General features: G+C 42.0%; 2 protein-coding genes, 1 long non-coding RNA gene and 1 pseudogene across 8 annotated transcripts; 2 read left to right on the top strand and 2 right to left on the bottom strand.

Moving 5' to 3' along the window:
- Positions 1 to 1,611: 1,611 nt before the first annotated feature.
- On the bottom strand, positions 1,612 to 6,063 carry LOC135583581 (F-box protein FBW2-like). 3 transcript variants are annotated; one of them, XM_065082950.1, is made up of 3 exons: positions 5,946 to 6,063; positions 4,534 to 4,842; positions 1,612 to 2,581 (listed from the first exon to the last, which is right to left on the bottom strand). In XM_065082950.1, the coding sequence occupies exons 2-3, from the start codon at positions 4,839 to 4,841 to the stop codon at positions 1,924 to 1,926; spliced, it is 966 nt and encodes a 321-aa protein (XP_064939022.1). In that variant the 5' UTR covers position 4,842; positions 5,946 to 6,063; the 3' UTR covers positions 1,612 to 1,923. The 3 variants fall into 3 exon arrangements, with proteins under 3 accessions (XP_064939022.1, XP_064939023.1, XP_064939024.1); XM_065082951.1 differs by having other exon boundaries at positions 5,635 to 5,991; XM_065082952.1 differs by lacking the exon at positions 5,946 to 6,063 and adding an exon at positions 5,277 to 5,613.
- A 253-nt stretch (positions 6,064 to 6,316) lies between these two features.
- LOC108951267 (uncharacterized) lies at positions 6,317 to 14,709 on the top strand. The gene is made up of 4 exons (XR_001975680.2): positions 6,317 to 6,466; positions 9,010 to 9,135; positions 13,972 to 14,110; positions 14,300 to 14,709. It is a non-coding gene; the product is annotated as an uncharacterized LOC108951267 (long non-coding RNA).
- On the bottom strand, positions 13,731 to 17,477 carry LOC103997962 (uncharacterized). 3 transcript variants are annotated; one of them, XM_065082954.1, is made up of 7 exons: positions 16,932 to 17,474; positions 16,582 to 16,842; positions 16,127 to 16,253; positions 15,412 to 15,511; positions 14,982 to 15,018; positions 14,284 to 14,575; positions 13,731 to 14,081 (listed from the first exon to the last, which is right to left on the bottom strand). In XM_065082954.1, exons 2-7 carry the CDS (start codon positions 16,783 to 16,785, stop codon positions 14,020 to 14,022), a joined length of 822 nt encoding a protein of 273 aa, XP_064939026.1. In that variant the 5' UTR covers positions 16,786 to 16,842; positions 16,932 to 17,474; the 3' UTR covers positions 13,731 to 14,019. The 3 variants fall into 3 exon arrangements, with proteins under 3 accessions (XP_064939026.1, XP_018674096.1, XP_018674097.1); XM_018818551.2 differs by having other exon boundaries at positions 16,919 to 17,474; XM_018818552.2 differs by lacking the exons at positions 14,982 to 15,018; positions 15,412 to 15,511 and having other exon boundaries at positions 16,582 to 17,477.
- A 1,330-nt stretch (positions 17,478 to 18,807) lies between these two features.
- Positions 18,808 to 25,916, top strand: LOC135585679 (lysine-specific histone demethylase 1 homolog 1-like; annotated as a pseudogene). The gene is made up of 2 exons (XR_010479406.1): positions 18,808 to 21,523; positions 25,461 to 25,916. The product of XR_010479406.1 is annotated as a lysine-specific histone demethylase 1 homolog 1-like (transcript).
- Positions 25,917 to 27,619: the final 1,703 nt, after the last annotated feature.

Here is a 27,619-nt window from a genome sequence, read left to right on the forward strand (position 1 = left end):
TCTCGTCATCCATCAGTTTGTCTTCTTCATGGTCGATAGCTAAGAGATATGGAGGAATCTCTTCGTCCAATGTGTCGAAGTCTATAGCACTATCCTCGTAGTCTGCACCTGCCATTGCTAGAGCTTCAAGTGATGCACCCATCCCCCCCCCCTTCTTGAGCACTGTCTGAGATGGATACGACATGATATTCCATGGGTCTTTATAGCCAAAGATCACGTGTACGGGTGTAGGTCAAAATTATCCCAGTCCAATTTGTACAGAAGCCGATCGACGGTGCAGAGGTGAAGAAGTCTCAGGATGTCCTCAGACCGGGAAGCTTCAACTCCATTGCAAGCTCGTGAAGCCTGTGATGAGCCACTAGGTGTATTCACGCACATGAACGGCAAAACATTCGGGGAGGAGTTGTCTGACGCGGGAAATGACGCTCCTACGTGGAATGCCTTCTGAGGTCGCCATGCACCACACGTGCATCGGAAGGACGAAGACTAACGATTACAGTAAGACGCTCCATCGCCTACGTATCTCATCATGGTGATGAGGTGCCAGTCAACCCGCAATGGCTTCGCGAAACCTGTGATCGGTCAGTCACTCGTCGTCGGAGTGCTCGGTAAAACTTGTGGAAGAGTTGGAACGACCGACGTGGGGAAGAGGACGACGGCAAGTTAAGTGACTCATGCAGAAGGTGAGCTCTCCTGCCGCTGTGTGGACGTCGTCGCTCGTGACATCACTGCTGCCGTACTTTTGCGTGCGAAATTTTTGTTGCCTTCGTTTTCCCACCCAAAAAAACAAATGATAGAGATGTAATGTTTTAGAGTTTATTTTGGAGGAAGAAAAAACCTTTATTTTTGGACTTTTCTCTCGAGAAATATTTTCATGTTTCCAAAGACCAATCTTTATTTGTCGTAATCCTTGGAACCTCACTCGATGATGAAACGAAATCGATCTAATTCATCTTATTTTTTGAATAGACACTCAGTATATGCTTACATTATAACTAACATATAAGTCTCTATATTTGATTGTTTTGATTCCTAAATTAATAATGATACCTATTTAGAATTATTTGAAATGATTTCTATTGAATTTTGAGCCCGTTTGACTTAAATGTTTGACTTTGCATATTTTACTTATTTTTATGCAATTGACTGATAATGGTTGCATCCAATTTGTTATTTTTCCTGTTTAATTGCCTAAAGTCACAAGCTTCTAAACCTGTCAGTGATCAAGCTTTCAATGTTATTAGTCATTTCAGAAAGTGTTATTTCAGCTTGAATCTCAAAAGGAAAAATCTTGCATTTTGATACCTTTTTCCATGTTGAAGAATTCTATAGGAGCAACAATTTGCCACAACACTGGCAACTCAGTAACTTAATGGTGTTTTTCTTACCATTGACACACAGTTAACAATAACCAAATTTCATTGATTGATGCATCCAATCAAATTTTCTAAATCAAAGATGAAAGAAAATAAAAGATGATCACATTTAAAATTCATATACTACAGAGGCTACCCAACAGAAGAATCAGCATCTCTCTTGCTGGTCCACATCCCAATCCTAGAAAGAAACTAGGTTCATGTGCAGCACAAGGTAATCTGTAAAGAGAAGAGATAGAGAATGAGTATTTTCCCATTCATGGCATCTGTTTAGATTTTGCTACAAATAATTGGAGAGACCTCCATATTTGATCAGCTGGACCTCAGTACAAACATATATTTATGAGCATTTTCACTGAACAATACAGCTCAATTTGCACCATACACAACTCCTTACGGATTAGAGGGATTCGACATATTGAGTCCAGACATTTTAAAGTATAAAATTGTACAAACACACACTCAATATAGATTTTAGTGGTTCTAAAATGCACCGGCAGAAGAGTACCATTGAGGCCATGGAGTTTCTTGAAGCGGCAAGCAACAGTCATGGAGATGGAGGCCATTCAAAGCCAACAGAGGCATCACTAAAACCACATCCATAGAACCTGACTTCCAACCCCTCTAGTCCTTGCTCATCATTCCAAATACCATCATCATCACTTTCTCCATCATAGATATTGATCCCATCGTCCATGAAATCCCAGGAGTATATAGAAGAATCAGAGTAGTCAGAGCAATCTTCCCAGAAGCTCCGCTCGTAGGAGTCTGTGACATGTGGTCCCAATACCTTCAATCTGGGATGGCACTCCTTTATGTACTTCTCAACAAGCTTGACATCCCAACACCCTCTTAGGTCCAAGAACTCAAGATCCCTGCACCGCGAGAGAATATCAAGGACCCCTGTTGTAGTCAAGACCAGGTAGGCCATCTCCAACCGACGCAGCTTGGGCATTGTATTGGCAATGGCATAGGCCTCTTCGTCTTGGCAGACCTTGTCTTTCACTTCTATTGGATGCATCCTACGCCGCAGCCCAACAAGGAATTTGCAATTCCTACCAAAAGCTTCTAGCGCATGGGCACCTATCTTTCCACAGTAGCTCACATCCAGGAAAGTGATATTCGACAACCTCGGGGCAACTCGTTCTACTATTGAGTCACTTATTTCACTCCTTGGCAACTCCAATCTCTGAAGAGAATTGGCACTGGCAAAACAAAAAAAGGAAAAAAAAAGCCATGAATGCAAGAAAAAAGGTTAACCATAAGAAACAAAAAACAAAAAACAGCAAAACCTAAATAAAGCCCTTTTCTTTTCTCTTTTTTACTATTTTCCATGTTTGTCTCTCTTAATACCAGAGTTTGGAATTAAAAAAAAGAAAAATAAGGAAACAAAAGAATTTACAGACCAAAGAGATGAGACACAAATTTCCAATTTAGTATCATCACATTTATTAGTTTCCATTGATGAACCCCAGTGACTACCTGATCATTGTTTCCTATTGTAATCAAATGCTATAATGGCCTGTTGTGTGAGGCGTGGGCTATTAAGAGGGGATAGTGAAGGCTTTGGATCTGGAGTTCCTAGCCTGATTGTGGAAACGGATTCAAAAGCTAGTATCGATATTTTGACGAGGCATGCGACACCGCCTTGGAGTATTGCTGTGGTGTAACAGAACATTCACCCTCTAACAAGGCATTTTTTTGGAGTGTTCTTTCGTCCATATTTGGCGTGAGGTCAATCATCCGGCAAACTGGCTCGCCAACTTTGTTAGAAACTCTTCTTTTGGTTGTAACTGGCAGAAGGTAAAGAGGGTTTCCGTCCCGATCTAGATTTTTTGGTTTGTAGTGATGTAAACGGAGATGGTTGTATTGAACAATGCTAAGTTTTTATTTATAAATCTTTCCTTTCTTGGAAAAAAAATGCTATAATGATTTCTTTTTGCATTAAAAGCCTCAAGGTAAACAACAAATTTAGCAAGCAACTATAATCTAATAAACAATTTTAAAACAAAAGGATTTTTACATAATAGGCATATATCAGTGATTTAAAAAGTGCTAGGCGCCAAGATCCCAAAATGCCCGAGGCGCTAGGCACCAAGTTAACAGCAACGGTGACGGAGAATTAGTTTAAGAGCTACAACGGTGCTGTAAACGACAACAACGACAATGGCGGAAGTTGCAAACAACAAAAATGGTAGCAGCGGAAGTTGCGGACAACAATAACGACAACAACAGAAGCTACGGATAGTAGCAACGACAATGGCGGAAGCTCCAAAGGGCGTTCACCGATGGCGGAGAAACCTGCGGCCCTCTCCCTCTATAGTGGAAGGAATTGCACATGGAGCGACAGCGAAAGAGGAAGGCTCGGTCCACTGCGTTTGGCAATGGCAAAAAGCATCGACGGCAAAGGCAGAAGCAGCTAGGGTTGGCTCGAGGTTGCGCAGGCATGAAAGGTGGCTTTTAAGGGTAAGAAACTGCGTTAAAAGTCTGGTTCGATTCGCTTATTTGAACCGGGCCCTCGCCCGAAGCGCTCGATGCCTGGGTTCAGGTAAGCGCCCAGGCGACGCCTCATTGAAGTGTGCCACCTGGTCCACACACGAGACACACGGGCCTCGCCTCGCCTCACGCAAGCTTGAAAGATTCGTTATGGATGTATGTGCCAGGAATAGCTGTAAAATATTAACCATACTTCCAAAAGTTTCAGGATCGGTACATGAATCTTTTCTAGCATTGATTGTTGAGGTGACATTACAATTTATCATTTTCACGACAAGTAACCTACTTAGTACACATGATGTGATGCCCAATAAATACAAATGTATGGATCTTTCCAAGAATTTCAGATTACGATTCACACTTCTGATATCAATATTCAGAATGTCTAAAAATATTTAGTTATCTACACAAAGAAATATCAAGGGATATTCTACAAATAAACTTTCTGTTAAGATCCTCGAAACCTCAACCCGCAGCTATGTTCTACCAATTCTATGAGTCCTTGACCAAATTATGAAGTTATGTGGCCACAAATAGAAAGAAAATGCTAAGTATGTGAGATGTCGATCTTAAACTATAACAAAATAGGCAATCTCATGAGCCAATTCAAAGAGTTTTGAGGAAGAGATAATTGAAGAAATGCAACCCACACACTACTTACTGGTCAGCAATGAAGGTAAACATGGATTCAGTATGAAGCCCAGAGATGCTAAGCCGGCGAAAGGAACCACAGCTTCGAGTTACAAGCATCTGAAGCATTTGATCTAGCTGTTCGGGTTTGCACCGCAGGCTCCATTCCTCTATGTCAATCTCTTGCCAGCAGTAAGGCCCCAAAACCACCCTGCACCAAGATTTGCATACCCTGGGCACCACAGTCAAAATCACTTGCAATGAGAGGTTGCTGAAGATTAGCCCTAGAGCATCAGGAATCAGCTCCTCCCAGGCTCTGAAGTCACTGCAATCTGACATCCTGTGAGCAAAGAAAGAGAATCAACCTAAATCTCTGCTCAAACACGCAGATTAAAATAATGTGTACTAACAATACAAAGAAATTCCACCCACAAGTATGAACTCAAAATGTTGCAGAGCAAATCAAGAACTAGAAAACCAAGGGAAAAAATGTTCTTTGAATCAATTGGATGTGATATATAAGCTCATGAGAAGAAATTAAATATTAAAAAATAAAAGAATTCGGAGAACGAAAACCATATAGGAAAAGTGATTCAAAAGGTGAGATCCAAATTATGGATCAAGATGGAAATGCTATATAGCAAAAGAAAGTGTCCCATCATTGTACAATGGTTCGCCTGGAAAGCTTTGAACCAGCAACCACTAACTCGAAATCAAGATGAAAAATATGGTTAATGGGAAGAGTCGAAGGAGAAAACAGATGCAATTCTCTACCTCCAACACTGGCCCCTGTTCGCCCGCAAAAGAGAAAGCAAAAACCCCTCTTTTAACGAAAAAAAAGGACTAATATAAGGACCTAGTTGAAGAATCCACTATGAAAATGAAGCAGGCCGAGAGATCAAGAACCCTAAATTCCAAGAACAAGGACGAATAACTTCTGCTAACTAAAAGCCATCATCTTGAGTCAAAAACGCCGCTCCAGACGACGAAATCAAGATAATAAAAGGCGAGAGATCCAAATATATGAGAATATGAATCAAAGAATTGCGTCATTGATCTCAAATCAATTCACGCGCACCGACCAACAAATCACATAAAAGAGAAAAATAGGGCGAGGACGGGGAACCACTACCCAGACGCGGCTGTTACTTCCAGCGCAAGAGAAGCCGCTCCCGAATCCCAATCACCAAAAGAAGACAACAGCCTCAGTGAAGAACAGTGCGAGATATACTGCAAATAATGGCATTCACAGTACGAGGGGACAACATGGGTGACAAAGCCTCGTGCTTTAGGTCGTCTCTAGGAGAAAATAATGGCATTCGGAACCAGCAGACACGGGAACGGCGGATTGGAGATGGACGAAGCACCAACGAAGAGCAAAAAGAAACTATTTTGACGGGTCTTCGAAACAGGAGAGGCGACAGAGGGGGAGGGAATTCTCACCAAAGCCCGAAGAGACGCGGAAAACTACAGCAATCTGCAAAAGACGCACGCAAGAAACCCTTTTATCTCGACGTTGTGCGATCAATTATTTGCTTTGTTCTCCGCACCAGAAGTGTGCAAAGAAATTGATGGGGAAGAACTGAACCGGGAATGAACCAACATGGACCGGACGGTTCGATTGCAGTATGGGCGGTCTGATTTCGACCCAATCAAACCCAGCTCGATTAAACAGGAAATCTAGTCCAACGAGGAGGCGCTCAATCATGTCGTACATTCCAAATGACTCGGTCTGACCTAATTGGACCGGATCCAAACTCGTCTTAACCCATCAATGCCGGTCGTTTCGATGTTGACTGATCACCACTCGAAAACCCTCACCGTGGCCATTGAATGAATGCTCCCAAGATGGGCTTTCGATCCTCGAAGCGGCCTCTGACGACGCCTTGGAGCGCGACTTCGGGGCTCGATTTCGGCGTCATCGGGGAAGCGCTCGTCGCCTCACAAACTCAACCGCCGATCGGGTATGATTATGCTCTACTGCTCTTTCGATCGATCTCTAAATGTTCTTTTTTCGGCGTTGATTGATGAGACAACCCTGCGTATCTCGTACGAGGATCATGCCTTGGTCGTTAGAGTCGATGTTTTGTTTGATGTGGTGTCTTCCCATTTTCCATCTTCAGAATCTGCTTGTCTTGGTTGAAGTGAAAAGAGTTCAATTAACACCTGTTAGATATGAATTAAGTTCCAAAACAAAGATCAACATTCGTAGTTCTTGTTTGTGCAATCCCCAAAGGAGTAGAATTCACTTCGAAATCCACAGTTTGGAATAGTAAGGCGACTATATTTCAATTAAATTGGATGGAATTGTAGTGGTTTGTTATAAATAATAGCAAATAACATGATTTGTGGATTTGGATAAAATCCATTTATCTAAGTACTCCCTTTGCGTCGTTTTTATATGGCATCTTTCTTTTCTTCATTGCACATCCAACCCAAAAGTATGAATGGGTAAGTTCAGGTCAAATTAAATATTCTTAAAAAAATTGGTTTCATTTTCATTAGATTGTTTGTGCAGTTTGCACTGTATATGGAAATTTTTCCCTTTTCTCCCTTCTTCTGGTCTGTCCTGGAGTTAAGAGATGATATGGGGTTGCTCAATGATGGCTTGAGGTTAAACTAGAAGGAATGGAGTAGCACTTTCTGTTTTACTGACCTTTTGGATTTTCTTGGGCAATCTTTTTTTTTTCCTTATCTAAATTTGCCGTGTTGGAATTCACCATTAGTTTCAGATGGTTGACTTGCTGTGTCAGCCACTTGTGGATATCTTCAACTTTTTCATTTTTCAGCTTCTAGCCAATTCTATGTTGATAGAAAATGCTTTTCTCCTTTTGATGATGATGATGAGATGCTTCTGTGAGAATGTTTCTAATATATGTTGCTCTCAACGTGCTCTAAGATATCACATCCGATATTTCTATGGAATTCTTAAGGAACTTGTTTAATTGTTGCCAAGGCATCCAGGTGGTGCACAGGCCAAAATACACAGTAATTACCTAAGTGTTCAAGTGGACTGCTTACCGTATTTTGGTAAGAAAATCTGGAAAAGAAAAACCCAAAATCACTAATGACATATGAAATGATATTTTTGAACCAAACATATGATCCACAGAAAATATGAGCAAAAAGGGAGCTCAAGTTGATTGATAATAAAATATGATGTCTTTAGATATTACTCCATTACTTTGCCACCTGTGGAAGACAGCTAACGGCATTGAAGCGGGGACTTCTGTGTTTTAATATGGAAGGACTGCTATGGTGACTAGTCCAATAGAGAGTTAATAAGAAAGAACAAATTTCCACCTGCGGAAGAAAGCTAAATGTATAACACAATTGAAGCAGGAACTTCTTGAGTTTCAATAGGGAAAAAAACTACTTAGAACAAAGGAGATATTTACTGACTAGAATAATTAAGCAATAACAAATGAAAGGAATCCAGAAACGATTTCTGAAAACAAAGACTCAAGATGCAACAAAAAAAAACACAAGATAAAGGGAGAAAAAGTAAGTACAACAGCATCTGGTTACAGTCATTTTATAGTAGAACACTATAGTGGTATGACATGTCAAAGTAGAGGGAAAAGAGCTACTAGTACTAGCAGTGTCAACAGCAGTAGCAAATTGAAAAGATAATGCATGAACTTTACAGATGGAAAATGCAACAAAAGCATTAGCATAAACAAAATCGAAAAATAAAATGAGTGGGAGAAGTATCAAGAGGTATATATCAACAAGCAGTGGTAAATATAGGATAGCAGTGAGAAATTAAAGGAAAAAAGAAAGAAAGAAGACAAGTAAAAATGTATGGGTATGGATCAAAATATATATGCTAAACAATGTGTAATTAGAGAATTTCAGTGCCAAGATATAGTTTTGGTTTTAGTGTTACAATTTGGTCAGCTTTTGGTGTATTCTTGCAAAAGGTAGCTAGTTAGGAAATTGCAGCAAAATAAAAACCAGTCAGCATTGTTGCAGTTACTATCCACGGTGATGATGTATGGTGGCATTACACTGATCAGGTGTTACCATCTATGTATAGGTGTCAATGATGCAGAAGCAAGTTCCCTATCTCTTCCCTATCTAAAGTCATGATTACTTGATAACTAAACTACAGACTGAACATTTTGAGTGCGTTCTTGTAGTGTATTATGATATCAACCTTGTTTTACCCTTTGTGATCCGATCTTAACTAATTTGTCATTCCATATTCAATGGATTGTTATGAATGTAGAAATAACCGACAGTTGCAGCTTTTTTGGTTTTTGAGATGTTATTGCACTGATACTTGCTCGATGGTCAATGTACATACGTTAAGTACAAACAAAATTATCAAGATTTGTCCATGAGCTGTTTCTTTACATATTTTTAGGAAAGATAAAAGACTAGACATTTTTTTTTTGGGCATTTGGAATCATGTCGAAAAATTGAAAGTGACTTCTGTTTCTGTCATTCTTGATATAGTGTTATTTTTTAAAAAATAAAAGTAAGTGACGAAGATGATATTCAGAGTTCAGGATTCTGCGATAAACTATCAAAGTTTGGCATCTTCAACATGATTACAGCTATGCAAGGTCAAACTTGATGAAAGAAAAGCCACCCTGTTGCAAGGTCTCCTTTAACATGATTACAGCAGGTATTTATAAAGCCTTAATAACTGAGAATCAGTTCAGATTAGTATGTCTCCTTTTATTTGAACGGCACTGTTATCTTTTCTTCCTCATGCATTGCGTAGCTCGAAAGCAGTAGTGGTCAACCTATGAATCAAGATATTTACAGCTTGTCATAATATGCATGCAAAATAAGTTGGCATAGTATCTGATTGGTTGTGCTCACTCCTCAAAGTACAGAAATCATAGGAACTTGTTAATGGAAGATACTGTAAGGTATCTTTCGTTAGGTAATATTTTAGCTCCTCCTATGTTGATACTAGATGCGTCAACCCACATTTTGGTGATGGCAACTTATGCTTGTGCCAAGGACCACCATCTGTGGACCATCTCTTTGACACATCACTGTTGACACTTTCAGAATTCTGAAGCATCCCATAAGGGTCAGATAAAACTATATATATTCAAACAAGAGAATAGTCTCTTTTTTGGTTTTTACTAGGCTATCAGTTTAATTTTACTGGTCCCTCTATTATTTAAACCAGTTCAAAAAACATTTCAGTTGTGATGACTCATGGTGGTTTCTAGGGTACCCTTGTTTGGACCAATGGCAAACAAAATAGGGTCACTGAGAGCCGGCAGTGGTTCCTTTAGCGTCTTAAATCCAATTCCACAAAAGATGTTGGTCATCTCGGAAGTATCATGACCTCTAACCTATATCTAGGTTTCTATAAAGAATGTGAACATTCATATGCAAATCCCAAAGACTTAGGAATAGAATGCCAAGAATTGTTATGGATCTTTTTTTTGGTTCACAAAAAAGATCATGTTTTGCTGAGAACAGAAAAAAAGATAATTTTCAAAAACTTTATATTTTTTTAAGCAACGACACTTGAAGGATTTAGCAGATAGTTGAGCTAATTGAAACATCTATATAATGATCCTGATCTGGGTTTGTTTCAGTACTTGGAAAAGAGTTTCATCTCTGTCTAATGCATTTACATAGGTTGTGCTTAATCCTTCAATTCCTGGGTATTTTTGATATTTCAACATAGGTCATGATGCTTACATGCCATGGGACAAAATCTACCCCATCCTTTTGCTCCTTGTCTTCTTTCTTCTCTCAGTGGAATCACACCAGACAACTATATGATAGGTTGCAGGATTAGAACCCAAGCCATGTGATGGGTGTTTCTGCCTATTTGAGGAATGCATACCATGGGAGGTTAACTTGGAATTATACGCCTTGCATCATTTAATGCCTTGCTATCTTTTTCCTGCTTCCTACGTATATTTGTATTATTACAGCAGTCATGACGACAGTGGATTGTCTTCTGAGGAGAGGTGAAACCAGACAATTCCTTGGCCCACACCTCTTTCTCTCTCTCTCTCTCTCTCTCCTGCCCCCACATCTGCCATCCGTTTGACGAATCTCTATCTTCACTCTGCCGAAAGTAAGGAAAGAGGCTATTGAGACTGAGACTTGATCTCTCTCATAATTCTTGCACCTTTTTCTTAGGGATAACCTTTGCATGTGTCCTCGCTTACCCCTCATGTCAGCCACTTAGAAGACTGTTAAACCTAAATGCGTAAATGATAGTGATTGTTGTCGTTTTATTTAATTCACAGAGCTTTCACATGCCATCTCAGTGGGTTCAGTTGTGCGAGAGAGGGAGAGAGAGACCCCTAAATCGTCCGTTTTGTCTCTCTCACCCTTTGTAGGTGTTGTTCACTTGTGTCCTCTCTTTTTCTCTCTCTCTCTCTCTCTCTCTCTCACTCTCAGAACCAAAGACCATCACCATCTCTCTCATTGACTTTGCCTACCACCTTCCTTAGAGTAAGGCTGTCTTAAGCACTCTAAAGTCTTCAGAACTCCCTCTCTTTTTTCTACCTCGATCTGAACTCATGGCAAGATGACATGGTCCCGTTACAATGAGCTCACTGAGCCATGCTGTTCTCCTCGCCACCAGCCTCCTCTTATCTCTCCTCATTCTCATCCCCGTCTCCTGCCTGGATAAGTCGCCTCTTCCCTCTCCTGAAGTATCGTTCACTCCCATACATTTTCTGGTTTTCTCTGCCTTAAAACCTTAAGTAGTGGATGTCTGTGAGCACAGGGAATGCTGCTGGAGCAGAAGATCCGGTTAGGCTCCACGCCGCCGAGCTGCCACAACCGGTGCAACGAATGCAATCCATGCACGGCGGTGCAGCTCCCCACCCTTCCATTCCAACCCAATCCTGTCAGCCCCAGTCGGGTCAGGGAGGCTCATCAAATGGATGACCCCTCTTCTTACAGCAACCAGTACTCCAACTACAAGCCCCTGGGGTGGAAGTGCAGCTGCGGCGACCACCTCTATAGTCCCTAGCTGCAGACGAGCTCTTCTCCACGGATTGGTCCGCGTGAGAAGAATCGTTGCTGCAGGTTCTTCACACTCGTTCTTTTTTGCTTTCCATGTTTTTACTGTTTGAAAGAGTGTAGGTTGCCATTCTTTTTTAGGCTTACCGTGGCTTGCTAGGAGAGAGAACAGCTCTCGTTCTCCCTCAGTTTGTACTGTCTTCGTCCTTTTCTTTCTTTTCCGCAGATGGAGTTGCCATCTCGGGATTCTGCGTGATAGATTGACTGATCGTGTCCTAGCGAGAAGTCTCTCTCACGAACTGAGCGTATGTTTGCGATCGCTGCCTGTGTCGGGCTGTTGTATTGGATTTGATAGATCGAGTCCCCACCTGGAATATGATATATAGCCCGACTGACATCCTATCTTGGAATGGCTCAGTGGGCAGAAAGATTGTCATAGATTTTGTCATGATGTTGTCACAACGTGGATCAGTGTACCAAAAAAGCTGACGGGCGATGTGGGACGATAAAGACCAATCAGTTCAGTTATCATATCAGCTACAAATAACCATTTGGATTTGATATATATTATTAGTTAACAGCCTAGTTATCACTATGTTAATGTTTGTTCTAATCTTTTGTTTGATGCATCCTAATTTAGGCATCGGAGGTAATCTTATTGGATATGTTGTGGGCGCCTTCTGAGTCTCGTAGGTTCACTGGTTTATACTCTCGTCAGGTGGATTTCCTTCAGCTCAATAAGCTCACTTAAAGATGTGCTCGACATCAGAAATAGATCCACATGGGACATATTACATAGATCTGTCATCATCATTGGGAGAGAGAGTGACACATGGCCTTCTGCACTAGCTGGAATTAGGTTTCAGGAAAAAAAAATATTAAGAATTGATGCACTTGTAGTTTGGTCAATAGAGGAAGGTTTTAGCTTTAGACTTATTCAGCTCCTTGCTACTGAGATTTTGGAGAGTCTCAAATATGCTGCATGTTCCAGCTTCTGCTCACTTCTTTAGCTGTCACAGCTTGGTCCAAGGAGAAGATTGGCCCATTAACCTTCTAATTCTAATATGATGCAATAACTAATCTATTAACTTGATAGGCATTGACTTACGGGACTGAAAATACTTTAAACTTAATTTAATCATGACTTCATCTCAGACCTATAAACTAATTTCTGTGTGGGATTATATATGATGGGGTGTCATTATGTAATTCATCGATTATCAGAACCTGCCCTTAGGACAATTTTCTCTCCTATGTATTACATTAAATTGCATACAGGCTGCTTTTACATGGATATGAATATGAGATCTATCAATTGTGTGATGATGGGCTAAACACCCTACATTTTTAGAGGAAAAGAATCCAAGTCCAAACATCTTGTTCCATCTAACCCTTAAAATTTTAAATAATTCAATCTTCAACTCTTACATATATGTATATGTATGCCTCTGAGTTTTTATTATGTCAACTTGTTTATGTGGAGTCCCATCACCATAGATCGGAAAACACTATTGCTTTATAGGCCTTCGAAATTAAAGTTTTTATGCATTATGATTTAGGCTTTAATGTTGACTTGTGTTTTTGCTGGTTTGTGGAATAAACACTACAAAATACACCTAGTTATGACCATTTATTTAGCCTCAACAATTTTTATGATGTACAACAAATCACTAAAATTTGGGTCTTCTTATAGAGAAATGCAAATTAAATGATCAAATTTAGAGTCTTATCGCGAACTTAGTGGAGTTTGCTTAAGTCATATAGTACCCAAGCAACACTTCAAATTGCATGGACGGTTTAAAAACTCCCTTAGTGTAGAAAGGACACTTGTAAATTTTTAGTTATAGCGCATAAGGGTTCTCTCACAATTAGAGAGCCTAAGGTTGCAAACAGAGATGATCATGTTTTCGACAATGATTTGGCTACTATATTTAAGTGAAGGTTAAAGGAATATGCCTACTAGAAATCTCTTAAAAGTAATATTACTATCATGGGACTCCATAATGCAAATAGACAACAGCCAAAATCGCATCAGGATGCCCAAATCTTTCTATAATCATAAAGAGCTAAAATACATGTGATGGAGCTGGTAATTTAAAGCTTACTTTCCATCGTAGTATAATAATTTGCATTTTGCATATCTAGAGATTTTTTCTCTGATGACTGACAGTTTGGATCAAAACTATATTACCCTTCACAGAATAGATCTTTTAAACATTAGTTTTTCATGAATTTTCAAGCAGTAGATTCAGTTTTGGGAAGATAATGTCAAAATGAAAATTTGAGATTTAATTCAAAGATGCACTGGACAGATGTCTTACAAAAAATGAGAATTAGGGAAAAAATAAACAAAAAAGAAGTTTGGCGTCAATTACTGCTCATCATGGGGCTGCTGAAGTAGTTTCATCACTGACTTGGGAGATCTTAATGCAAATTTTCAACTCAGCCTTATAAGCTTTGTCACAACTTTATTAAATCCATGTTCCCATTGTTCCTTGTGATCAATCAGAAGGACCGATGAGCAGAAGTTATGCTGGAAGGATGTGAATTGCCACCTTCAAGCATCCTGGTTATCGGTGTTTGCTCCAGCTGTGGAGGGTTGCTGAGGAGCTTGTAAGTCTGCGAGCATTCATGACACAAGGAAAAAGGTTAGCAATTGGATTCCATGCTGAAAAGAAATTGCAGTTTCATCAAGTTATGATTTTTATAGAATAACAAACACATTAAGTTAGAAAAGTATTTCAAATGCTCTTAGAAGTTGTCCATGAGATCTCTTGCAAGCTAGTAAATCTTTAGATCAGAGGATGTGGATGATGTTTACCTACTGCTGTGCTCAGGGGTTGCCTTGCATGTGGTGGGGGTTGGAGCTGAAACGGGTGTTGTTGCGAGGAGGAGGGAATGAAGGACCCCTGCATGTGGGGTGCAGGATGCTGCTGCATGTATGGTGGCCGTGGGCCTTGTGCTAGAGAAGGAAACCCTGCCCTGGGACTTTGCATAGAGTACCCCATGTGAGGGTAATGGTGGTAGGGTGGAGGTCCAACAGCTGATGGTGACGTTGGTCCATATAGCTGTTGGTAGTAGTAGGATGCCACTTGGGGATTGTACATAGCAGCCTGTTTGCAGAATTCAGAAAAGCACAAATGCCATGGCATTAAACATTTGATGAGATACACAGATGATGCACAAGTAAAACTAAATTATCGCTGATAAGAACAGTGCTCCATCGAATAGATTGTTTGTTTGATGAGAGAGATTTCTTTTGTTTGGTAAAGATGAAAGGTTAAAGAGGTTGTGAACTACGACTTTTATCATGCTCAGTGCATTTGTTCCAACATGGAAGGGAATTTGGTGCTCTGTTTCTGCAATAGATGCAGTGCCAATGAATAGTTTCCTAACCCTTGGAAGCTTTATAGGGTCCTGAAGAACATTGCTAAATTAAATCTGGATCAAAGGCAGGTATCCAAATGCAGGGGAACTCGAACCCTATAAAACCAAACAAAGAGAGAAGGAAGCACTGACTTGTTGATATCCATATTCAGATGGGTAGGTCAGATACCTGCAATGACAGAACAAATCCATTAGATGCAAGTACCCTACGCAAGACTGTTATGGAGCGCATTGATAGATCAGACACAGTGAGCCCACACACCATCGGGAGGAAAAGGAAAAATTGACTGAGAGCATCAGACCAATCTCTATGGACTCGAAGGGGTTTTGGGAGGACGAGCAGGAGAAGTTGAACTCGCTCACAGAGGGTATTAGGGTTGGAGAGCATTGGGAACAAGGTTTTTAGGGGGGAGAGGGAGAGAAAGAGGGGGGTGGGGGGTGCAGCATTGTGTCGTGGCAGGCATTAATTGGAGCGGCTAACAGGCGGCAGCCCACCTTGGCCCTCCACGATGGAGTGTGGGGCTCACAGAAAGGGAGGGAGCAGCAGGTGGGGGACACTCACCCGAGAGGAGCAGGGTAGATGACTGGGGGGCCCACTTGGGCTGGCAGTCTGCCATATGGTGGTGGTGGGCCCTGGTACATGCTCCCATCTTGGCTCCTCCCTGCACACAACAGTGACACGAGAGGATCAAAGAGCAGCCACATCTCGTTGATCCCCATGCAATAGTTATGTTGATGATGGTGATGTATTATTCGTGGCCTAACAAGTCGAAAAATGCCACATGAAGAAGCAATGGTCTCTCTCTTTCCTAAAGACCGATTAAGGAGTTAAAACCAAGATAAAGGTGAATCCCCTGTGTGTAATGAGAGGGACACGAGGAGATGGAGCCAACACAGGCTTGGCTGGAGCTTATAATATTATTTGGCCAAGCGAAGGCATCACTAGTCTATGCCTGCAATGAATCAGCCAACTTGCCCCTGCGCTAAGTCCTGCACCTTTGAGCTGGCATTTCAGTACTTCTCTTGTATGGGTGTTTTGGCACTCGCTATTGCTCTATGCCTGCTGGCCAATGCCCTTTCCTGAGATGATTCAGTCGAGGAAGATGACACCCACCCCTTGATCACGCAAAAGGAAAGAGATGGAGATGAACACAGAGCGAGGGCGGGGTGTGTGTGTCAAGTCATCCTATACTAAGAAAGCGTGGTAGGAGAAATAGTATTTCCATTTTGTGTTGTCTACGTTTTCCTAGCATGGGGAATGCACAGAAATATTATACCTAGGCGTGGAGAGGGCGGCCTTGGCCTGCCCAAGGCCGCAATGTTGCAGTTGGCTCGCCTGCCGCCGATCACCGGGTTGGGGTCCGCCACTGACCGCCTCGCCGACTCCGGCTCCCGGAACGTCACCTGCCAAGTCCTCCCATGTTTAGCCCCCTCTCGCATGTTATGGAACACGAGCAAAACCAAGCTGAGAGAGAGACTTCGTCTTCGTGGTTTATGATGATAGAAAGGAAAAGTAATGCAGAAAAGGCTGTGTAATGTGAACAATCGAAGGAAGGCCAAGTTAACCGAAGAAGAGAGAGAGATCAGTGATAAGGTAGTTGATGGATCATGACGAAACATGGTATAAAGAAAAACGAGATGTAGATAAGATTACAACAGGAAAAGATCAATATTATACTACTGTTGATGGATCGTCGATAACACAAGGGAGAGAGAAGAGAGGGTGGCTCACGAAGCCGTAGCCTTTGGATCGGCCGGTGAACTTGTCGGTGATGATGACGGCCTCGAGGATTTCGCCGAACTGTTCGAAGTAGCGGCGGAGCTCCTCGGTGGGGGTCTCCCAAGCCAGACCTCCCACGAAGACCTTGGTCAAGGTTGTGTCGCCGAACCTTGATCTGTACTGCGGGCTGGAGGTCGAAGAAGAAGCGGAAGCCATACAGCACACCCTCCCTCCCTGTTCTTCTCCTCTACGCGCAAGGAAGAGTCGGTAGCCCTAATTCACGGAAGAGGAAGAGATCTCCCATGTGTAAGAGGACGACATAGGAATGGTTGACTATGTTGCCATCTACCTAGCTTGCTCACAAGAACACAGTCTTCCTTCCCTCTCGGTGTACTCCTCTCTTCCTCTTATTTGCCGGATCCCTTCTTCACCTCCTTCCATCACCCGCAGCGGCATGCAGGGAGAGAACCAAGGGAGGATGGCGGTGGGCGGAATCTAACAAGGCTGAGATGGGGATCCGACAGGTGGGAAGGGCCTCCTTGCTGTATTGGAGGCTTGGATATGGGATGACAGCTGCATGACCTCTTCTCACATCTCCCACTTGGTGTCTTATTGTCCTCCCTGTCTCCTACTCAGCCCTTTCATTTTCTTATATACCTCTTATAACAACAATCTCTCTCTCTCTCTCTCGCTCAATCTCTCATCTGAGTTAATGACCAAAACAACTGAAATATATTGAAAGCAAACAAAGCTGGGCTGGTGGAGTTAGGGAGGATGGGAGTTGTCCATGGCGCAACAACAAGTGCTGACTCACTGGGAGTGGCACCAGCTCTCGGTGTCAGCCATTTCATTGCTTGCTAGCTCGGCCACCTGCCTTCTTGACTTCTTTGGTGACGATCTACTGGGTGATTAGAAAGCTGGGTGTTGTGGCCAGTTCACGAGCACATCATATTGCGCAAGAGGAAGAAACATGGCCAACTCTGGCACACAAATATATATGGTGTGCCGTGAGATACTTGTGGACCTCAAGCAAGATGAGTTGTATATATGTGTGTGTGCGACCTTTATTTTCTTCCTTTTTACCTTTTTAAGTGATAAGATTTCGAATCGAGTATCCATTAATTCATATTAGTAAAATATACGACGATGAAAGCGTGGCTAGTAAAGATTTGTTAATTTATCGTAAAGTCCCGAGTGTTCGAATCTTATATTATCTTATAATTTTATGTTATCAAAAAAAATAATTTATATCAAACTCTAACATTTTGACTCGTTATTATGGATTAGCAACCCGGGCTAATCTACCTATATCCATTTACATAAATCAAAACTCCAAATTCTATTTAACCCGAATTTGAGCTATAGAAATAATTTTATATGCAAATATCTCAAATTTCTCTTGTGATGGCTATGGTAAATTTCATTTCCAATCATCCCAAACTATTATCATCAGAGACATTCTTAGTTTGAGGCTCTGACAAATGGGAGAGAAGTCCGACGAGGGTGGCAGTGCAAAAGCTCAACAAGAGGAGAATCCAAAGGACGACAATTATGCCAACTTTTTTTTCTCGAGAAAGAAACAAAATCTAAGTATGCATCACTCTCATACAAAAAGAATCCGAGAACAAAAAATGGAATTATTCGTAATAGCAATCCAATCGAAGAGAGCATTGTGGGTAGATTAATCAAAGCCATTCCTCATTGTTAGGATACCATAAAAATCAATGTTATTGTATAACTAATCATGACATACTAATATGATATCTATATAATTATTGGCAGGTGTTTCGCCCATGTTTTTATTAGAAAATAGATGAGAAAAATATATATTTTTTTCATTTAATCATAACATGATGTATTCATTATTCACTATTAATTTTATCTAAAATATCGATTTGGAGGAAATATTAACTTAAGACATCAAATAAAGATGATAGTTAGGATTATAGAGTTTGATTTAGGGTATCTATTTAGAATTTATGTCCACATTAAATTTTAAGATGAATTATTGTTTATTGAACTAAAGACAAATGAGAGTTATTTATATTTTTTCAATTATTATTATTTTTCTTTTTTTTTTCAATTTGGAGGAGGATAAGTGTGTGTGGCGGACCAATAGATTTGCAAGTCAGACCCGAGTTGACAAAGCAGGTATGTGATTGGGTAATTGAGTTGAAGTGATGGTTTCGTGGCCATTATAGCGATTGGGTTTTCCGCACGACATCGCGAGATCGAAACCTGCGGCGCGGGCCTCCCAACTTAAATCCCCTCTATCTTCTACCCACTTCCTCACCGCCCGCAACGGCCACCGAGAGAGAGAGAGAGAGAGAGCGCCATGGAGGAACCCGATTCCGATAATGCCCCAGCCATGGCGTCTTCCCACAATACCCCTTCCCCTTCCCCTCTTCCGGCTGAGGATTCCGAAATTACCCCTCCCGTCGACGGCCCCCGGACCACCGCTCCCTTGCCCGGAAGCGGTGGCGGCGACACCCCTCCCCAGGGCGCGGGCGCGGCCTCCGGTCGCAAGCGGCGCCGCCGCGACAAGCAGTTCCCCGAGATGATCCCCACCGCCTGCCTCCGTGTCCTCCGGCCCACGACCGCTCGCTCCGCATCCGTCGTCTACAGTGAGAAGCTCATCGACGAGCTGATCCAGATGCAGGTCAACGACGCCGCCCCACGGCGCCGCGGCCGCGGCCGCCCTCCCTCGTCCTCCCTCCGCCTCGCCCGCGAGCTCGACGTCGAGGCCCTCATCGCCATGGCCGTCGGGTTTCCGGTCGATTCCCTGACTGAGGAGGAGATAGAAGCCAACGTGGTCCCCGTCCTGGGTGGCGTCGCCCAGTCCAACTATATCGTCGTCCGGAACCACATCCTCGCCCGATGGCGCTCCAACGCCTCGGTGTGGATCACCGAGGCCCACGCCATGGAGTCCATCCGGTCCGAGCACCGCGCCCTTGTCTCCGCTGCCTACGCCTTCCTCCTCGATCACGGCTTCATCAACTTCGGTCTCGCCCCAGCCATCATTACGGCCCCTCCGCGCCACCCGCCGTCCCTTCCTGCCCCCTCCGTCCTGGTCGTCGGCGCGGGCCTCGCTGGCCTGGCTGCCGCTCGTCACCTTCTCTCTCTTGGCTTCAAGGTCGCCATCTTGGAGGGCCGCCGCCGCCCAGGCGGCCGTGTTTTTACCAAAAAGATGGAATCTTGCGCCTCGTCGACCACTCCCGCCGTAGTTGCAACTGCTGACCTCGGCGGCAGCGTGCTCACCGGTATCAATGGCAACCCTCTTGGCGTTCTCGCTCGCCAGCTTGGCTTTCCCCTCCACAAGATTCGGGACTTGTGCCCTCTCTACCTCCCTGACGGCCGGCCAGTGGACCGCGTCATCGATGCGCGTCTCGAGGCAGCCTTCAACCAGCTCCTCGACAAGGTCTGCAAGTTCCGCCAGGCTGTCACCGATGAGCTCAAGTCCGTGGACCTCTCTCTTGGGACTGCCCTCGAGGCCTTCCGCAAAGCTTACGGCTTTGCTGACTCCTCGGAGGAAAGGATGCTGCTTGACTGGCACCTTGCCAACCTCGAGTATGCCAATGCTGCCCTCCTCGCGGACCTCTCCATGGTGTATTGGGACCAGGATGACCCGTATGAAATGGGTGGCGATCACTGCTTCATTCCTGGTGGCAATGCACGCTTCGTTCGGGCCCTCGCAGAGAACATTCCCATCTTCTATGGAAGGAGAGTCACCCGAATTCAGTATGGATGTGACGGGGTGATGGTGTATGCCGATGGACAAGTTTTTCGTGGCGACATGGCACTATGCACTGTACCACTTGGTGTGCTCAAGAAGGGCTGTATCGAGTTTGTGCCTGAATTACCCAAGGAGAAGCGGGAGGCAATCAAAAGATTGGGTTTTGGATTGCTTAACAAGGTTCTGATGTTGTTTCCCCATGATTTTTGGGGTGGTGGGATTGACACTTTTGGGCACCTGACGGAGGATCCAAGCAATCGTGGTGAATTCTTTCTGTTCTATAGTTATTCCTCAGTCTCCGGTGGACCACTTCTCGTCGCTCTCGTTGCAGGGGAGGCTGCAATTAAGTTTGAGACCACGTCTCCAATTAAGCATGTTGAAAGGGTACTGGAAGTTCTGAAAGGTATCTTTGCTCCTAAGGGAATTGAGGTCCCCGAGCCCCTTCAGGTGATTTGCACCAGATGGGGGTCAGATAGGTTTACATATGGATCGTATTCTTATGTCGCTGTTGGTTCTTCTGGCGATGACTATGACATTTTAGCTGAGAGTGTGGGGGATGGGAGGGTCTTCTTTGCTGGTGAGGCAACAAACAGGCGGTACCCGGCAACAATGCACGGAGCTTTGCTCAGTGGTTTCAGGGAAGCAACCAACATGGCCAGGGCCACAAGGAGGAGGTCCACGATGCCAGTAGGAGAAGGTAGATGTTAGGGAGGATACTTCGTATTTGGATTACCTCTTTTGTATTCCAGACCCTCTCTCTTGCTAGTTTTTCAGTTCTTTGTGATCCATGTTATTCAGGGCCTGACTCTACTTCTTTGTTGTGGGTGGGGACTGGTGAAAAAAATGGCTTCTGTCTCTCTTTTCCTTTGTAGTTTGATTCCAAAGAAAAATGATTTGGACTCGGCTGAAATTGATGGAGATGACAATGGACTGACCATGTTAAATCATAGCTTTGGCACAAAACTAGTAGGGCGGAATCACTTGTGCAGTGTTGGAGATTTTTTGTTAGCCAACATTAGAGTTGCAAGAGCAGCTATCTTGAACACTTGATCTGGGTTGATCCGGGGAAGAGGAACATCGTGCTCAAGAAGTTGTTTGGATGGGGCAGAAGAACAGATTTGGTCATTAATTCAAATAATCTCAGTCAACTAGCAGAGCAGTGCATAAGTCTACAAACTGAAGCATGGGAACTGCATTCAATTATTTTTATGCCTAAACTTGGTAATTTGTATCAACTCTTACCATTTCTAGTAATTTCTTATCTTCGGTTTATAAGTCGGTAGATGTGCAATCCCTCCTGGGCATCCATCAAGATGATCACCATTTGTGTTTAGGTTTGGTTGGAGTCATGCCATTGATGAAATGATTTTGCATTCATTTTACTGGATGTACAAAATGCATCTTGATGATCAGTCTCCAGTCATCAAATTGTCATTCAGATGAAAGAAAAATCTATTTCTGTAGTTGACCATTTTTCATTAATATGGAAGTCACTTTTTTTTTTCATATATTCATTTCATTTGGTCTGTGCTATGTGGACAAATTTGCTTTGCCTATTTACTACTTCATATGGTGCTTCTTAATTTAAAGCAAATATACTGCAACTAAAGATTTATATGATTAATCAAGATAGAGAATAAATAGCTGTGACAGAAGACTTTTCATCCATCAAACAGATATATTGGACAACTTAGTCATTACTAGACCTTTTTGGGATATTCAATTCTCAGCTCTTAGTTTGTATGCATGGGAGGATCATCACGAACTAAAACTCAACTTATGTAGTAAGACATTTGGCAGGCACTGATCCACAGAGGTCTTGATCAGAACATGTTTGCTATTTTAGTTGTTTAGACTTTAGAGAACATAGGATTTATGAGAGGAAATCTCTGAAGGTTGACCAACCGAATTAGGTCATTAGCAGTTTGTGACTTGGCATTAAGATAATTTTCCACACTGTGTGTTGTTTCTTCTTCAAAAATAGCTCCATCATTGCTCTAGAGTGACGTATTATTTTCTGCATAAGGTTCTCCAGCAATTGGGGAGAGAAAAAACAAAAATCTGATCAGAGTTTGGCCATCTTAGATACTTCCGGTGAACTTGTGATGTAAGCCATCTAGTTCTGCATGCTAGTATCAGTTTAAACTGTCTTCGTGGCTTTGATCCAACAAACTCATCCTTTATGCATTAGATATGTCAATTGGCTTCTCTTTCTCATTTCACTCTACTGCGATCTTGCTAAATCTCATGTCACAGTACTACCGTTCGGATGATAAATCAATCAATTGAGACCACATGTTCAAAAATATTTTTTTAAGAAAATACAACTATATAAGAATATAAAATATACCAAAAAATATGGGATCATTTTAAACATCTTGAGTTATAATTTTATCAAGGCATAAGATAATTTATGATTTTGATTCCAAGATTGCAGGATCTCTTTCATTTTTTTTTTTCATATTGTTAACAATCTAAAGATAGGATTATCCATGATGACTAATATAAAGAGGACTAAAAATTTTTTCATTGTTTTACAATCACTTCAAAACCAGTCTGCTCTGACTGGACCGATTGGTTCTTTTGATGCACAGGAAACTGATAGATTGAACCCAGTTTATTCTGATTGTTTTATCATTTTTGAAGCAATTGGTAAATTGGACAGATCAGAAGTCCACTTCTCAGTTTTTCATTTGGTGCAGCCTGTCTGGTTCATTTATCAGTATGAATAGATAGAGAACAGGGGAGGTGTTCAGCTTTCTCTTTTAAGTACAGAAATGGTCCGGTCTTCATAGAAGAGGGAAAGAGGCCATAGAAAATATATAGAAAGTTAAAAGAAAAAGGTTGCATTCTCTTAATTTTCTGTGCCTATCATGGGAATCCATAGGAAAAGCTCTTGGTTACGAGGAAAGCATGTTTTGTCTTCTTCATTCCAGTGGCAATGCGTCTATAAGATCAATCAAAGCATCTCTCTTTTGATTTTTGTGCAGCTCAGTAATACTCAAAGCAACTGTAATTTGATTTTATGAAAATTCTTGGATTCTTATATGCTTTCCTGGGAATGCTACATATTACTTTTTGCTACTATTTTCTATTTTCACAATTTCTTATATTCATTTTCACTGCAATATACAATAACAATTCATTCAACATCTAGCAAACTACTAGATGTCCAATATCAACAAAAACCAAACCTTTTATAGATGAAATCATGCATTGTATATAATTCTATGTTATAATTGGTGCTCCTTGTCGTAGATCGTGCTTCTTAACAAATGTGTATATTGACACCACCATAGATTGGATTTTATGGAATGAAAGACATACATCTGAGCTTTGAACAAAAAGATCTTGATGACCTCTTCCCCTAATATGAGATGGAGTTAGCTGCACACTGAAATCATCTGGTTTGATCCTCAATGCATCTGATCATATGAAACCAAGGTCCAGGATTCTCTTAGTTTTTTTCCTTGGATATATGCAGTGGGATCTCTTGTTATGCTATTCAACCATATCAATGGAAATCCAATAACTTTGGTGCACTTAAACCTTTGGGAGGTTAATCAAAGGAAATCCAATAACTTCAATGAGCTTAAGCCTTTGGCAAGAAGATAATGGATGAAAGTAGTGGCTAAACATCCAAAAAGTGGCTTGAGTTATTTTGCATCTGCTTTGGAAACCTCACAGTGTTGACAAGAGATCAATGAACAGAGTTTGCATGGGGTATTGCTGATTGGAACCATCCTTTTGTGGATCATTAGGCCTAATCTTCTCAACAGTGGCCCTGCCACATTTGCTGAAGATTTCATCGAGAAGACGAGGAGCTTCTTGGCCGGTTGATGCCATCAAAGTGAAATCCCTCTCATCCTTCTATCAGTGGCTTTCTTATGCATAGCAGTTGGAACTCAATCTTGGAGTGTATGTGGCTGAACTCAATGCTGGACTGGATTTGCTGACCGATATACAAATTGCTATATGCTTGTAAGTAATGGGGTATGGGAATGGAAATTGACCAAGAAATGAAGAGGGAACAAGGACTTCATGGTGGATCAATGAAAATGGAAGAAGATGGCAGTACTGCACCTGAACTTGTAGCAAATTGATGAGATTAAACAGGGACTTCAATTCAGACAAATTATAATGGTTTCTCTTCATGACAGATGAAGATATGATACAAAAGTGTATAGATATTGTGCTGGACTGTAGATCAGCTGCCGATTATGTTTAGTAGAATAATATGCATGATATAAAGATGAGCAAATATAGATTCAGAAGCCTACATGTGATTACTGTTTATCACGATTGATATGGAATGTTACGGAGATTTACAGTAGATTATATCTGAACAGTTGAAGTTTATGTCAATTAAAGTTCAGTCTCTGATGTGCTTACAGCATTAAACAGCTACAGAACATGGGAAACTTAATCTAATATTAACCACTGGAGACTCAGTTCATGTCTTTGAGTTCATTCAGAAGAAATAAAAAAAAACGAACGTATACATATCTAGATTTATAGTGTCTCAAATTCTTGACTTAATTCAGACATGCTTTTGTATATGCTGTAGAATATGTGTAGGAACTTTTACTTGAAGATGAGAAAGCCAGTTGGTCATGTTCTGAAAAAGAGAGATTAATGAAAAAGGAGCATAAAGATGCAACAAAGATTACCTGGGGCATGTTCATGTTGGTGTTTCAAGACTTCATATTGACGAGCATGGCACTTCTGTTTTCATGTGCATCTAAGAGCATCTCTTGCTGCAGAAACAGTCTCAATCTCACCAAAATTTTTGACCTAAACAATGGAGGATTTGTGAGCTTTTGGCATTACAAACATATATGATTTGCCTGTCGGAGACAATTTTCCTTTTCTATATCATACTGCATTGTTCTCTCTGTGGTTGTCAAATACCTCCCTGCTAGATATACATACCGAAACAATATGTTTACTTTGTCAATTTCGATCGTACTCATTTAAAGATTTTTAAATATCTCCATTTGAGTCGTCTAGACATATTAAGATACTTTGATTCTCATAATTCTGCAACTAGCAACAAATGTATGGAACTGTAAGATTATGATTTATGCATCTTGTTCATAACAGTTTCAGCTACTTAGATATGTCAATGTCTTAATGATACTTGCTGGTCCACATGCAGGGTTTGGTGACACTCCGCGATACTGCCCCTATCTTTGGATCTCCCAAATCTGAGCTTGAAAGTACCACCACAAATCAGCACCTCTTACTTTGTCACAAGTCTTTCTTCAAGGAAGAACAATAACTCAACAATTTCCAGAGTGCAGCTTAGAATCAGACATTATATATACATAATGGTTATGCAACCAATACTTACTGGAGAAGAATTAGAAAAGTTTGAATCAGTAATGCTTCATCCCCATGGGGTATGTGATTGATTGCCATATCAAAATTCTTCAGAGATAAGAAAGCTGTGACATTGCCATGAAGCATATGGGACAAGGTTATCATACTGTGGGCAAATTCTCTTCTTTGTTAAGAAGATTCTTTTAGCAAAAATAGATCTTTCTTCTTGTACATGTGGTCTGTAATACTCTTCTGCAAACAGTGATTTCTTATTATTCATAATATTTTGTCATCTACAGTGTACTGATGGTTATATTTTCCCTCTTTCCTGATGAACAGCCATTTTGTTCTTGGCAGTGCTCGGTATGTATCTTGCAAACCGAGTCATCCAATGTCCTGTGAAGTGAGCTGAGGCAGACACAACAAAATGTAGCTCTTTTGGACTCCTGCGATTGGCCGCCACAATGGTCTGCTCTCAAACCCTCGTGGCGTTTGTGAGATCATCAACCGGTGAAGGTGTTGGAATCTCCTGCCGTGTCGCGCCGGGCAGCGAACTGGGAACGCCGGCGCGGTCCGGAGCGAACCCCGAACGGTACCTTATCCGCTGTGGGCCCCGCTCGCCGCGTCTTCTATGGTCGTACGCCGTCCGATCCGAAGCATCGGACGGTTGCGGTCTCGTCCCACGCGAACCCGCGTCCGCTTATCCGCGTTGGAAGCATGGAGAGGAGGAGCGAGAGAAGGGTGAAGAGAGAAAGGGGAGAAAAGAGGGGGGCAGGCCATCGCCGTGGACGAGGAGTCCGCCCCGTGCTAGTTTCTCCCGCTGCCTCTCCAGTTCGCCGAACCGAATCATGGAGGGAAAGCCTCGGCGCGCCGCGCTGGTTTTCCTGGTCGCCTTTGTTGCCGTGGCGGCGGGCTCGCCGGCCTGCCCCAGGCCCTCCGTCGTAGACACGATCCTGGGTCGGCCGGACTCTTGCTGGGATTCGGATTCTACGCTGCCTCTCGGTACTTATCAGATCGGCGTCGTTGAGGTGCTCCCCTACCACTTCTTGGGATCTCTGGTTCTGTTCCTTTTCTATATATTGCACATTTCCCCTCTTTTAAGTTGTAGTTTCTTGATAAAAGACGCTCCTTTTGGAAGATTTTTTCGTGTTATTATGATTATAGCGGTCCTGAACTCAATCGATCTTGCTTGTGGGGAACCTTTCCGTATTGGTTGCAAACAGTAGAAATCGCAAAATAGTTGCTTTTGAGGTATCAGACGATTTGGGTTGGCTTGTCCCTCCATAGCACTTGTAATATTTGATGTAATGAGATCAAAACCAAGCATGGTTGTCGACTGAAATTGACTTATGTTCACCACATCGAGACCAAATCAAACATGTTCAGGTTAACAATTGCCTGACACCAAGGATAGGAGATGATACTGACTCACTGGTGGCAGCTATTAAAAGACAAAACAAGCAAAATCTTCATGGAATCTGGTTCATAATCCTCATTTTTGTTCTTTTTCTTTAGAACAACGAAATTATAGACAATTGGGTAGTTGGTTTGACCAAAATAGATTTGTTCTATCTGTCTTGACTTGATTAATCTAAATTAAGGGAACATATACTAATGGTATAAATGGGCGGTTGAAAATTTTCATTTTTGTTAAAGATAGATGAGGAGATTGTCCTTGAGGTTTGACATAGCACACATAGAACATTAGAATAGGACTGTTACAAGGTGCAGTGATAGATATTAATTTTATTGGAAGCCATGCTGCTTTAATTGTATATCCTGCACCAGAATCCTTGGAGGGAAACCATTGTTCTTGAACTAAAAGACGTAGCATAGGCCAAATTGATGGGCATATGACCATAACAGCCTCACAACGGGTTCTGTAAAGAATATTTTTTCATGCTTGTGACAAACTACCGAGCTCTGGACGATGTGAGATAGGACAAAACGGTGCATTGACATCTTAATTCAATATGGCATTTTTATCCATTTGGC

Source organism: Musa acuminata, chromosome BXJ1-9, assembly GCF_036884655.1.
Source record: "Musa acuminata AAA Group cultivar baxijiao chromosome BXJ1-9, Cavendish_Baxijiao_AAA, whole genome shotgun sequence".
NCBI classification, from domain to species: domain Eukaryota; kingdom Viridiplantae; phylum Streptophyta; class Magnoliopsida; order Zingiberales; family Musaceae; genus Musa; species Musa acuminata.

Bases quoted from the DNA above. Each gene is read 5' to 3' on its own strand.
- LOC135583581 (XM_065082950.1), bottom strand. From the start codon at position 4,841: ATGTCAGATTGCAGTGACTTCAGAGCCTGGGAGGAGCTGATTCCTGAT. The intron at 2,582-4,533 runs GTAAGTAGTGTG...TTGTTTTGCCAG, and splicing joins TTTACCTTCATTGCTGACCA to TGCCAATTCTCTTCAGAGAT.
- LOC103997962 (XM_065082954.1), bottom strand. From the start codon at position 16,785: ATGGCTTCCGCTTCTTCTTCGACCTCCAGCCCGCAGTACAGATCAAGG. The intron at 15,512-16,126 runs GTATAATATTTC...TGTTGTGTGCAG, and splicing joins GCCGCCCTCTCCACGCCTAG to GGAGGAGCCAAGATGGGAGC. The intron at 14,082-14,283 runs GTAAACATCATC...GAATGCTCGCAG, and splicing joins ACCCCTGAGCACAGCAGTAG to ACTTACAAGCTCCTCAGCAA.